Source organism: Pteropus medius, unplaced genomic scaffold, assembly GCF_902729225.1.
Source record: "Pteropus medius unplaced genomic scaffold, Ma_sr-lr_union100, whole genome shotgun sequence".
Taxonomy (NCBI): Eukaryota; Metazoa; Chordata; class Mammalia; order Chiroptera; family Pteropodidae; genus Pteropus; species Pteropus medius.
This window is the reverse complement of record NW_024351543.1, coordinates 6,674,012-6,688,092: the sequence shown is the minus strand read 5'-3', so window position 1 is coordinate 6,688,092 and position 14,081 is coordinate 6,674,012. Positions and strand designations below refer to the sequence as shown.

Below are 14,081 nucleotides of genomic sequence, written 5' to 3'. Positions count from 1 at the left end.
TCAAGTCCTTTCTCCATTTTAAAAATTTGATTTCTTTGCCTTTTTCTTATCAAGGTGTAGGAATTCTTTACATGTCCTAAATGCCAATTTATGATCAGATATATTTGATGAATATTTTCTTCCATGCTGCGGCTTGCCTTTTATTAATTTCTTTCATGACGTCTTTTAATTAGCAGATATTTTAAATTTTAATAGTCAATTTTTTATCACTTTTTGTGGTTCTAATTTTGTGTACTGTTATTAAAACCTTTGCTAACCTCGTCATGAAGATATTCTCTTATGTTTTCTTCCATAGCTTTATGGTTTTAGCTTTCAAAGTTAAGTCTGTGAACCTCAATAAATTTTTTGTATGTGGTATTAAGATAAGGGTCAAAGTTTATTCATTTATTTTTCCCATATAGATATCCAATTGTTTCAGCTCCATTTCATGATAAGACTTTGCTTTCCTCATTGGATTCCTATGATTGTGGAATTGTCTATTTTCCCTTGTAACTCTCACTTTTGGCTTCTTAAGTGCAAACACGTTAACGTCTTCTGATAAGATGTTCCTTTTTTCATTTATGAAATGTTTGTCTCTAGTCATATTTCTTTACTTGAAGTTCTCCTATATCTGATATTAATAAAAGAACTTTAGTCTTCTGTTTACTGTTTGCATGGTGTATTCTTTTTTTTAAATTTATTGGGATGACATTGGTTAATGAAATTTAGATTTCAAGGTACAATTAATTAATACATCATATGTATATTGCATTGTGTGCTCACCACCCAAAGACAAATCTCCTTCCGCCACCACATATTTGACTCCTTTTACCCTTATCTACCTCCCCTTCCCCTTTTCCTCGGTAACCACAAAACTGTTGTCTGTGTCCGTGAGCCTCTGTTTGTCTTGCTAGTTTCTTTCTTTCAGTTTTATATCCCACATATGAGTGAAATCATATGGTTCTCAACTTTTTCAATCTGACTTATGTTGCTTAGCATCATTAACTCATGATCCATCCATGTTGTCACAAGTGGCAGTATTTATCTTTTCTTATGGCTGAGTATATATGTACCACAGCTTCTTTATCCAATCATCTGTTTAAGGACACTTAGGTTGTTTACATGTCTTGGCCACCGAGAATAATGCTGCTATGAACATTGGGGTGCATATAGCTTTAAGGATAAATGTTTTCAAATATTTGGGGTAGATACCCAGAAGAGGGGTTTCTGGGTCATATGTTAATTCTATCCTTAACTTTTTTGAAAAACCTCCATACTGTTCCTCATAGTGGCTGTAACAATTTGCATTCCCACCAGCAGGGTGTAAGGGAGTTCTATTTTCCCCACAACCTCTCCAACACTTGTTATTGTCTTGTTGATAATAGTCATTCTTACAGGTGTGAGGTAGTATCTCATTGTGGTTTTGATTTGCGTTTCCCTAATAGCTAGTGAAATTGAGCATCTTTCCATATTTGTAGGCTGTTTGTATGTCTTGGGAGCAGCGTCTATTCAGGTCATCTGCCCATTTTTTAATTGAATTGTTGTTTTTTTGTTGTTGAGTTGTATGAGTTCTTTATATATTTTGAATATTAGCTCCTTATTGAAGAGTATTTTTGCAAATATCTTCCCATTCATTTGGTTGCCTTTTTGTTTTGTTGGTGGTTTCTTTTGCTCTGCAGAAGTTTTTTACTTTGATATAGTTCCATTCATTTGTTTTTGCTTTTACTCCCCTTGCCTCTCAGGTCAAATTCATGAAATCCTTTCTAAAACTAAGGTCCATGAGTTTAGTACCTATGTTTTTTTCTATGTAATTTATTGTTTCAGGTCTTATATTTAGGCCTTTGATCTATTTTGAGTTAATTTTGGTGTATGATGGTACACAACAGTCTAGATTCATTCTTTTGCAGATGGCTTTCCAGTTTTCCCAGCACCTTTTATTGAAGAGGCTTTCCTTTCTCCACTGTATGTTTTTGGCTCTTTTGTCAAAAATTATTTGCCCATATAAACATGAGTCTACCTTTGGACTCTTGATTCTGTTCCATTGGTCTGTGTGTTGGTTTTTCTGCCAATACCATGCTGTTTTGATTATAGTTCATTTGTAGTATAAATTGAAGTCAGGTAGAGTGATGCCTCCAGCCTCGTTCTTTTTTCTCTGGATAGCTTTGGCAATTTGGGGTCTTTTGTGCTTCCATACAAATCTGACGATTTTTTGTCCTATTTCTTTAAAAAATGCTGATGGGATTTTGATGGGGATTGTGTTAAATCTGTATAATGCTTTAGGTAATAAGTTCATTTTAACTACGTTGATTCTTCCGATCCAAGAACACAGAATATCTTTTCATTTCTTTGAATCTTCTTCAATTTCTTTTAATAGGGTCTTCTAGTTTCATTATAAAGGTCCTTTATATGTTTCATTAGGTTTATTCTTAGGTATTTTATTATTTTTGTTGCAATTGCAGAGGAATTATTTTTTCCACTTCTTATTCTGACACTTCATTATTAGAGTATAAGAATGCTATGGATTTTGAACATTGATTTTGTATCCAGAGACTTTCCTGTATTTGCTTATTGTTTCTAGTAGTTTTCTTGTGGAGTCTTTAGGGTTTTCTATCTAGAGAATCATGTCATCCACAAATAGTGACAATTCGACTTCTTTGTTTCCTGTTTGGGTACCTTTTATATCTTTCTCTTGCCTGATTGCTCTCGCTAGGTCCTCCAATATTATATTGAATAGCAGTGGCGATAGTGGACATCTTTGCCTTGTTCCTAATCTTAGAGGGAAGGTTTTTAGTTTTTTACCATTAAGTAATAATGTTGGCTGAGGGTTTGTCATAGATGGCCTTTATTATGTTAAAGTACTTTCCTTCTATACTGATTTTGTTAAGCGTTTTGATCAGAAATGGATGCTATGTCTGTCGAAGGCTTTTTCTGCATCTATTGATATGATTATATGATTCTTATTTTTTAATTTGTTTATGTGGTGTATTACATTAATCGATTTACATATGTTGAACCATCCCTGTGCCCCTGGGATGAAGCTCACTTGATTGTGGTGTATAATCTTATTAATATGTTGCTGTATTCGGTTCTCTAGTATCTTATTTAGAATTTTTGCATCTGTGTTCATGAGAGATATTGGTCTGTAGTTTTCTTGTGTTATCTTTACCAGGTTTTGGTATCAGGGTAACATTGGCCTCCTAAAATCAATTGGGAAGTATTACCTCTTCGATTTTTTGGAAGAGTTTGAGGAGAATAGGTATTAAATCTTCTTTCAATGTTTGGTAGAATTCACTGGTGAAGCCATCTGGTCCTGGACTTTTACTTTTAGGTAGGTTTTTGATGATTGTTTCAATTTCCATAATGCTGATCAGTCTATTTAGATTTTCCAGTTCTCGATTCAGTCTGGGAAGGTTTATCTTTCTAAGTACTGGTCCATTTCTTGTAGGTTATTATATTTGGTGTTATGTACTTTTTCATAGTATTCTTGTATGATCCTTTGTATTTCTGCGATGTCAGTTGTCATTTCCCCTCTTTCATCCCTTATTTTTGTTTATTTGTGTCCTTTCTCTTAAAGAACCAGCTCTTTGTTGCATTTATTTTTTCTGTTTTTTTTCTTTGTTTTCAATTTCATTTATTTCTGCTCTAATTTTGATGATTTCTTTCCTTCTGCTGACTTTAGGCCTCATTTGTTTTTCCTTTTCTAGTTTTTTAAGATGAAGCATTAGGTTGTTTATTTGGGCTCATTCTTATTTTTGGAGATAGGCCTGTAATGATATGAACTTTCCTCTTATGACTGCTTTTGCCGTGTCCCAAAAATTTTGATATATTATCATTTGTTTCTATGTATCTCTTGATCTCTCTTTTTATTTCTTCTCTGATCCAGTTATTCTTCAGTAGCATATTGTTTAATCTCCATGTATTTGTGGTTCTTCCTGATTTCTTTTTGCAGTTGATCTCTAGTTTCAAAACATTATGATCAGAGAATATGGTTGGTATGATTTCAATCCTCTTATATTTGTTGAGACTATCTCTGTGTCCCAGTATGTGGTTGATTTTTGAGAATGTTCCATGTGCACTAAAGAAGAATATATAAGCAGCTGTTTTGGGATGGAAGGCTCAGTATACATCAGTTATGTTCAGTTGGTCTAATGTGTCATTTAAGGATACTATTTCCTTATTGATTTTTTGTTTGGATGATTTGTCCATATCCAACAGTGGGGTATTTAGGTCCCCTACTATGATAGTGTTTTTGTCTGTTTCTCCCTTTAGTTCTGTTAGTAATTGCTTTCCATATTTTGGGGCTCCCTGATTGGGAGCATACATACTAATAAGTATTATGTCTTCTTGGTGCATGATTCCCTTTATCATTATGAAGTGTCCCTCAGTATCTTTCTTTACCTTTTTTATTTGGAAGTCTATTTTGTCCAATATTAGTACCGTTACTCCCGCTTTTCTTAGAATGCCATTAGCTTGAAATATTGTTTTCCACCCTTTCACTTTGAGTCTATATTTGTCTTTGGAAGTGAAATATATCTCCTGGAGGCAGCATATAGTAGGGTTTTGGTTTTTGATCCAATCTGCAGCTCTGTGCTGCAGAGTTTTTTATTGGTGAGTTCAGTCCATTTACATTTAGGGTGATTATTGAAATACGAGGTCTTCTTAGAGCCATTTTATCTTTTGCTTTCTGGTAGCTCGGTGTCTCCATTGCTTCCTTGTCCTTGTGTTTCTGTTTTCTTTATTTTGGTTGACTTTTGTGCGGTTTCCCTCTGGTCCTTCTTGTTTTATGTTGTATACTTCAGTTTTGAATGTTTGGCGTGTGGTTACCATTATGAATATGTAAAGGATAGTTATATATATACAGTTGTCCATTTTCTTCTGTGCTTGCCTCATCTGCATTCCCCTTCACAAATTTGGATCTTTGAATCCTCCCCTTTTCAGTCATTGTTGTCTCAATTTGTCCCTATGTATGCTGAATGTTCATTACTATCTTTCTGTAGCAATTCTCTTCTTATTATTTAAGCTTATAATGTCCTAATCTTAGTAATAGTTGCACTCCTCTGCTTTTATCAGCCTGCTAGTCACCTTATTCCTAATTATGTATTTTATTTTATTTTTCGTCATTTTGTTTTAGGTGAGCCTGACCCCTTTCAGTATTTCCTGTAGTGCAGGCCTCGTAGTGGAGAATTCCCTCTATTTTTCTATGTCTGGAAAGGTCTTTATTTCTCCTTCATATCTAAAGGAGAGCTTAGCTGGATACATCATTCTTGGCTAGTAGTTCCTTTCATTTAATAGTTCGAATATTTGAATTCCACTTCTTTCTGTCTTGTATGGTTTGTTCTGAGAAGTCTGACTATAATGTGCTTTCTTTTATAAGTTACCATCTTCTTTTCCCTGGATGTCCTGAGAATTCTTTCGTTGTCATTGATTTTTGATAACTTTAATACAATGTGTCTTGGTGAAGGCCTTTTTGAGTTGAGATCATTGAGTGTTCTGTTGACTTCTTGAATTCCAAGCTCCAGCTCATTCCTTAGATTTGGAAAATTCTTGTCGACTATTTGTCTGAAAATGCTTTCTAGTCTCTGCTCCTTTTCCTCGCCTTTGATAATGCCCATTATTCTTATATTTCTTCTCCTAATGGTATCAGCTAGTTTTTGTATTTCTCTTTCACTATTTTTCATTCTTCGGTTTTTCTCTTTTTCCTTCCAATTTATTTCTAGGTTTCTATCTTCGATATCACTGATCCTTTCCTCCATTTGGTTCACTCTATTTCCCAAGCTTGCTATTTTGTTTTTCATCTCTTGCAATATGTTCTTCATCTCCAGAAGTTCTATTTGGTTCTTTTTGAGTTTTTCTATCTCCTTGCTAAAGAACTTATTCTGCTCAAATAGGTGTTTTTTCAATTCCTGAAATTGTTGATATGAATTGTTTCGGATCTCATTGAGTTTTTTGAGAAGTACCTTCTTTGTCGCATATTTCTATGTTTTAAGCTTATTTTCTGGAGATTTTTTTCTTTCTTTCTGAGCTGCCTTGTCACCTTGGTTGTTCATGGTGTTTAATAGACTATTTCTCTACCGAGGCATTAATGGAAATGTATTCTGCTTTTTTTTTCCAGAAAGGAGATTTATTACACAAAGGTCTCTCTTTAGCCTGTTGCAAAGAAGTCATTTTTCTTTTGGTTTCCAGTAGGTGATGCCTAAGCCTCTTGGATTCCTGCTTTATATAAAGTCTTAATAATGCCTTTTTTTTTTCCATATAGATATTCAATCATGCTCACTGTCCTCAGTCTCAGTCCCTGTCAGTGTTAGCAACAGTTTCAGTAGCATTTGCTCAGATTCCTCTGGGGCTCCCCCTTGTTCAGTTTTGGAGGATATGGGGGCAGGGGCCCTCTGCATTGAGCGATGGGGTCTGTGGCTTAGCCTCACGTTTTGCATAAACAGCTGGTAATAATCAACTGTTGTTTCTCTGTGGTCCCCGCTTCTTTGCCATCCATTCCCACTTCTCTGCTTTCCTTCCTGATGCCTGGGCACTGCCGCTAGCCACATAGAGCTCACAGCTCTCCCAGGCAGGGCTGTTCAGGCAACCCACAGTACCTTGTCCACGCCTCCTCCTCCTGCTGGGAGTTCTGGCTGTGAGAAGCAGCTTCTTTGTTTCTCCCAATCTACTGCCCGACTCCTGGGGTTCTGACCTGTGGTTCTGACCTGTGGTAGCTCTTATGAGCAGATCCCACGCTCAGATGTGTTGGTGTGCAGTTTGGTTTTTTTTTGTTGAGTTTTCGATATTCAGCTTATTATTGTTTCAAGGGGAGAAGTATGAGGACATCTTTCACTCAGCCATGTTTCTGATGTAACTCCCACCTCTCTCATTTTTGATGTTGATAATTTGTATTTTCTTTCAAGTTAGACTGCACAGAGGTTTACTATCTTTACTGATCTCAAAACCAGCTTTGGCTTCATTGATTTTCTGTTGTTCTCTGTGTCCTATTTTATTGATTTATACTTTGATCTTTGTTATTTCCTTTCTTCTCTTTACTTTGGATTTGATTTCTTCCTAGCTTCTTAAGGTGGAATCCAAGGACATCAGTTTGAGACCTTTCTTATTTGTAATTGAGGCATTTTGTACTATAAATTTCCACCTAAAATGTGCTTTAGCAGCATCCCACAGATTCTGTTGTGTTTTTTTTTTTACTCAGTTCAAAATACAATTTTTCTTTTGATTTTTTTCTTTGCCCCCTGGAATATTAAGTTTCCAAATATTTGAGGGTGATATGTCTAGAGATCTTTCTGATTTTTAATTTAATTTCATTGTAGTTAGAACACCTATTTTATATGACTTGCATCTTTTAGAATTGATTATGACTTGTCTTCTGGCAAAGAATATTATCGATTTTGGTAAATGTTCCATATATGCTTGAAAATGTGTAGTCTGCTGTTGTTGGCTATGATGTTCTATGAATGTCAACCATGTAACGTTGGTTGATAGTGTTATTCAGATGTACTATATTCTTGCTGCTTTTGTCTACTTAGTCTCTCAACTGTTAAGACAGGTATTGAAATCTCAGTTAATAGTTGTGGATTTATCTATTTCTCCTTGTAGTTCTGTCATTTTTTGTATCATGCATTTTCAAGCCATGTTATTGGGGTTTAAACATTTAGGATTTTTATGTCGTCTTGATTCAGTGGCCCATTTATCATTATGGAATGACTTTTTTTAGTCCTGGTGACATACTTTGCTCTGAGATATACTTTCTCTGATATTAAATAGCTACTCTATTTTTCTTTTGACTAGTGTTAGCATGATGTATCTTTTTTACAATATACATTCTTAACCATTCAGTCATCTTAGAGTTAATACTGTACCACTTCACTTAAAATGTAGAAACCTTGTAATCATAAACCCTTATACTATTTATACTGTAGGTGCAATATGTATTATATTAATAAAAGTTAGGAGCCCCGGACAATTTTATTTGTTTATTTATTTAAATTTATTTATTTTTTTATGGCGACATTGGTTAACGAAATCCAGTAAGTTTCAGCTGTACATTTTAACAATAAGGCATATATATATTTACATTGTGTATTCACCTCTCATAGTTAGATTTCTTTCTGTCACCACATATTTGACCCCTTTTACCCATCTACCTTCCACTTCCCCCTTTCTCCGTACTCTCTGGTAACCACTAGTGTATTGCCAGACCATGATTTTAACATTAAGACTTTCTTCTTTATCCTTGTTTGTGATGTACTTAGTAGTAGTTTTATCTGTAATTTTTCTTGCCTAGCTTTTGTTAAGATTTTTACATGTATAAACTTGATGTTCAGCTGTTATTTCTTCAAATAATTTTGTTGTTTTTGGCTGTTATTTCTTCAAATAATTTTTCTGCCTATTTTGTTGTTTGTCTTATGAGCAGATCTCACTCTCAGATGTGCTGGTGTGCGGTTTGGGTGTTTTTTGTTGAGTTTTAGATGTTCAGCCTATTATTGTTTTAAGGGGAGAGGTATGAGGACATCTCTCACTCCACCATGTTTCTGACGTCACTTCCACCTCTCCCATTCTTGATATTGGTAATTTATGTTGTCTTTCTTCCTATCTTTTCATTTATTATAAGCATATTTTTCTTTACATCCTGCTCATAGTTATAATAGTGTCTTTAAAATCATTGTTTGCTAATTCTAAATCTGCATCATTTTTGCTTGGTCTCTGTTGATTGTTTGTTTTGAAAATGGGTCAGGTTTCCCTATTTCTTTGTGTAATGTGTGATTTTGTAGTAAATCCTGAGTATTGTGAATGTTCTGGTCTCAAGACTCTTTTCTGTTATTTCTAAACTGAAGTGTTTTGATTACTTTTTATCAGCCAGCAATTTGAACTCAAACCACAAACCGTGGCCTATGGCAGGCAGCCACTCAAAACTCAGTTGCATTATTTTGCCTTATCTGGACTACTACTTCAAGTCAGCCTTGCAAATGCTTAATTCATTGTTCAGAAGTTCATATATATAATTTAGGCCTCCCCTTGCTGAAATTTTTTCTCTTGCCTCTGATTTCCCTCTTCGCATTCTGGCTTTGTTTGTCTCAAAGTCTGCCTTCTCATTCTTCAAGGCAGAAAGACCTGTAGCTTTTCTGTGTTTTACTTGCCCAGTATAATGCAAACTGTGAACTTGCCGCAGGATAAAAGCCATACAATCCTTAAACTCATTCATTCCTTGCAGTTTCTTTAAACATCAAATGAAGGTTTGGGACTAAGTGAGCTGTAAAGACCCTCAAGGTTGAACAATTCTATAATTTTATGAAAAATTATACAGAATAATCCCCTTGAAGGAGAAAAATATGTAAATATAAAAAGACATAAAACTAAAGATGTGGCATAATTCGATATTTACTTGTCATTAGGAAAACCAAACAATATGTACACATAAAAGAAGCACAAGAAAATTTTTACTATACCAGGAAAAAATAAAAACAATTATAATTCTTCCTTTCTTAAAGAGTACATACTACATTTGCCTCTGTTCTTTGAGAGCCTGTCTTTATGTTCAGTCTCTTTCAAGTGATTAATTTTTTTTATCAGGTAGCATTAATCTAATTTTATAATGTTATTTGTTTGTGGACCTGAACATGTTCTTTCTTATGCAATAGACTTGGAATTTCTGTCTTTGTAATCTAGGCTTCAGTTTTAAATTGAAAACTCTGCAAATTGGAAGTTTGTGTGAAATATTTTCTCTTTCTAGATAAAACATTTCTTCAAAGATTGAGTAGGCAGGTAAATAGATGCTATTTTAAAAGTATTTTCATAGCTATAGAACTTTTAGGAGACAAAAATGCTGGAGGCAGTCTGGGCATTAATATGAGACTTTTTCAGTGGAGGATCATTAATCTGTTGTCTTTGTGCAATTTAGGTAGTCACAGAGGAGAATATTACCTTTTTGCAGAAGAGAGTGGTAGAGCTAGAGAATGAAAAGGAAGCCTTGCTCCTTAGTTCTAGAGAGCTGGAAGAACTGAAAGCTGAGAATGGTATGTATAAATGAAAACTATAATTCTCTGTCTTAACCCACAAAAGCCTCTGCTTTTATGACTGTATGTGTATAACATGTAGATTCTCCGATTGTAAGATTATGAAGATCTTTCTTAGATAGCTGAGCTGGTAGTTATCGAAGGTATATTAAGTATAGGATTAATACACATTATTTCGAGCAGAATACCAGTGTTTACATAAGTATAACATTTTGCAGTATAGGGTATAAATGCTGCAGGATGTCTGTGTTATATTCACTTTGGAGTGGTCAGGGAACCTTCTAGGATGTATGGCTTGAATAGGACCTTAATGAGATGATGAATTTTTAAATAGGTGAAAAGAAGAAAGGACATTCCTGGTAATAAATTTGTGACATGAGGTAATAGAGATCAGTAAAAATAAAGGTTCAAAGGTAGAAACCATTTGCGGTTTCGCTTGTGCTATATACTGCTTAGAACCCTATCAACGAGGGCATTACCTTTTTCAGGAAGTCGACTCTAATCCCCCAAAGTTGAATTAAATGCATTTTTGTGCTTCTGTGACATCTTTGCATTCCTTTAAGATGTTAAAATAATCTGTCTTTATGTTTATATTTTATACAATACGATCTTCAAAGGTAAAGTATGAGCTCTTCAAGGGCAGGGGCCATTTATTTTCATCTCTGCTTTGCCAAGAACTAGTATAGTACCTGGCAAATAGTAGCTGCTGGATAAACTTTTGTTGGATTGCATTAAACTTAGCATTTTATCCTCTCAAACTGTGTATGAACAGTTAATAAGAATGAAGACATACTTTCTTCCATTAAAACCTTATGGTTTTAGTAGCATGTAGTTAATAATCTTTTACTGATCTATTTTATCCTAGCTTAATTAATACACTACCTTCTAAGAGTGAGAATGAATACCAAGTATGTACCATTTTTTAAACTCGGAACCCAATATTTCTACTTTAACCATTTTATAGTTCCCCTTAGCTCTAAACTGGGAATTATACCTTTTCTAGACTATTCTCACCATTACTAATATTTTAAGAATACCACAAATTCAGCTCATTATTCAACTCACTCAAAACACTTCTTTGAGACCTTACCCATGATACTTATTTTGCAGTTTTACAAACAGTGCCTGTCACTGTCTTATAGCTCATTATGGTTTATAGGTGTTAAAAATGTGAGTTCCATTCTCCTTGCTCTTTTCTGCAGAGATCACTGGCCTTAAGATATTTTGTATTAGTTTTAGTGTCTCATAGGCAATCTTTGTTTTATATATCACCTTTTGTTCAACTCACCCTTCGTACTTTCATTTCTACTATTGTACTCATTTCTCAAATGATTTTGTGATGTGTCTGAACATATTATATACTGTCTTAAATTCATTTGTTTCATGAACATTCATTCATTCAGCAAAATTTTATGGTGCTTATCCTATGTGCCAGGCACTAACCAAGTTGCTGAGGATACTGCTCTGAACATAGTAGAGGGGAAGACAGGCCATATATATAAGAAAATTTCAGAGAGTGATAAGTCTTAGGATAAAAATCAAATAGTTTACTGCAAGTGTGCCTGAGGGAAGAGGAAAGCAGCATTAGAGTGGTCAGGGTAGGCCTTTCTAAGAACAGACGAAAAGGGGACAGCTATGCAAAGAGGCATTCCAAGCAGATAAAAGCAGTGCAAAAACCCTGAGGAATGAATAATCTTGATATGTTTGCAAACAGAAGGCCAGTGTTTTGGGGTGAACAAAAAAGGGGAAGCACAAGACAAGGAGGTTTTAGAATAAATGAGGTCAAATCATGAGGGACCATGTAGGTCATGTAGAGACATTTGGATGTACTTTACTATCTTTGTCTTAACCTTTCAGAGGGAGTACAGGCTTCTTGGGGACATGTTAATTCACAATATTTTTATCCTCCAAGGTACTAATACCCTTTTTATATATATGCATTATAATGGGACATGGGATAGAACTCAGAAGACTGGATTCTGATCCCAGCCCTCTATGGCCTAGCTGTAGGTCATGTCATTTCATTGTTTTCACATATAGTCATTGAGGAGATTGGATAGTTCTCTTCCAGGGCTAAGATTCGATGTCTTTATAAACATATGTGAAAGATTATTGAAGACATAATAAGTACTATATTAATGCAAGATGTATATTATGAACACAGGATTATGGATAAATTCAGTTTATTGTCGTAGAAGTCCCATCTTATGCCACAGAAATAGCTGCTGCTTGTCACATGATCTGTTATCCTACTTTAAAGCCCTCTGCTATTTAATTATTAACTCAGGTTAATTATTATCACCTAATAGTACCATTCTTCCTTTTATCTTCTCTTGCCATTTCTTTTTAATAAAATACGCCTTTTATCTACCTTAAACTCTTTTGTCTACTTCTTGCCTTTTATTTTATGCATCTCAAATAACCTCACACACAATCATTCCTCTGTTTTTTCAAACTCTCTACATATGTCTTCTAAGGATCTTTATTTTGTGACTTTCAGAAAAACTGTCTTCTAAGATTACTCTCCTGGAGGCTCAGCATAAAACTGGAGAGGCAGATAGAGAAATCAGTGAGGTAAGTGATGTGTTCTTAAAATAACCAGAATGTGAACTAGATCAAGAAGAGTTAGCTTGAGAGAGAGAGAGAGAGATTTAAGGAATTGGCTCACGCAATTGTTGAGGCTGGCAAATTCAAAATCTACAGGGTAGGCCAGCAAGCTGGAGACTCGGAAGAATTGCAGTTGAAGTCTGAATGTAATCTGCTGGCAGAATTCTCTCTTTTTGAAGAAGGTCAGTCTTTCTATTGGTTAAGGCCTTCAACTGATTGGATGAGGCCCACCCACATTACAGAAGATAACAGGCTTTATTCAGAGTCTACGGATTTAAATATTAATCTCACTTAAAAAAATACCTTCACAGAAACATTTAGAGTAATGTTTGACCAAGTGCCTGGGTACTGGTCTAACCAAATTGACAATAAAATTAAGCACCACACTTATATTCATTCAATACCTTTTATGGGGCCACTGATGCTCTATTCAAGTAATTTTTAAAAGGAACTAAATTTTGAAAATTGTAGAATTATATGGACACTGACAGTGAAAATGAGCCTTGTTTGGCCAAAGGGGTGCATATTGTTTTAAGATGCTTAGCAATAGTGGTGGTGAGAACAATATAACTTAGATCAAAAAAGAATAAGAAAAAGAAAAACAAAACAATCAGAAAGGGAACAAATAAACAAGTAACAATGAAAAGAAAAGCGAAAAACACAGAAATTAAAAAAGGAAGGGTGACAAAGATAATCCCTTGGACTAAGAAAGGTGAGTAGAAAAGGTTTATAGAAAGTGTAAGCTCAGCTGAAAGAGGTAGACTAGTATTAAGAGAAAAAAAATGAGAGTGGCTAGAAAGAGCTGTGTTCTCTGGTTCTTTGCCCTCTCCTCAGAGGATGACACTGATTTTTTTTTTTACTGGAACTGGAAAGGTAATTAAGTTCTATAAATATCATAGGCAGTAACATAGGGTATGACTAAAGAAAGGGAGTGAGTGAAGTGGTATGACTAAAAGTTAGAAAAGAGCAAATAAGAATACTTAGGGCAAGAGACAGAGCAAAGAAGGAGTTAGTTATATTGAAGTCTTCTGGCAGAAGTGATGCCTTGACTGTTTCAAGTCTTTAATATATATAGGAATGGATGAATAGGAATGTGACCTGAAGAAATTATAAAGGAAACTTTTCCCTATTCTGAATACTGTTTTCAGTTTTGGTTTCTAGAAATATGAGTATGGATAATACAGAGAGTGAAGAGTTTTAAATGACTTAAAATAATGCTTATGAAAATCGAGTAGATAACTTTTCTTAAAATAAATAATTCTAAAATAATGAATTTTTTTTCTAACTCAGTGGCTGAGAATGATTCCCAGATAATAGTTAATATTCACTGAATACTTAACTATGTGCCAGCTTTTGCTGGTAATTGGCAGAGCTAAGATAAGAACTCAGGCAGTCGGGCTGCAGAGCTTGTGCTCTTGGCCACTACATTATTTGACAATCCTATGGGGCTTTTTCTTCCATCAAAGTAGAATTTTTTCTAGGGAA

General features: G+C 34.7%; 1 protein-coding gene across 8 annotated transcripts in view; it reads left to right on the top strand.

Annotated features, from left to right (window-relative positions):
• The window catches only part of GOLGB1 (golgin B1), a 76,632-nt gene that overhangs the window by 30,461 nt on the left and 32,090 nt on the right, over positions 1-14,081 (top strand). For all 8 annotated transcript variants that reach the window (XM_039843151.1, XM_039843149.1, XM_039843148.1 and 5 more), the window contains 2 exons: positions 9,875-9,989; positions 12,490-12,563. In XM_039843151.1, the coding sequence (XP_039699085.1) occupies positions 9,875-9,989; positions 12,490-12,563 (189 nt within the window). The remainder of the gene's footprint in view (positions 1-9,874; positions 9,990-12,489; positions 12,564-14,081) is intronic.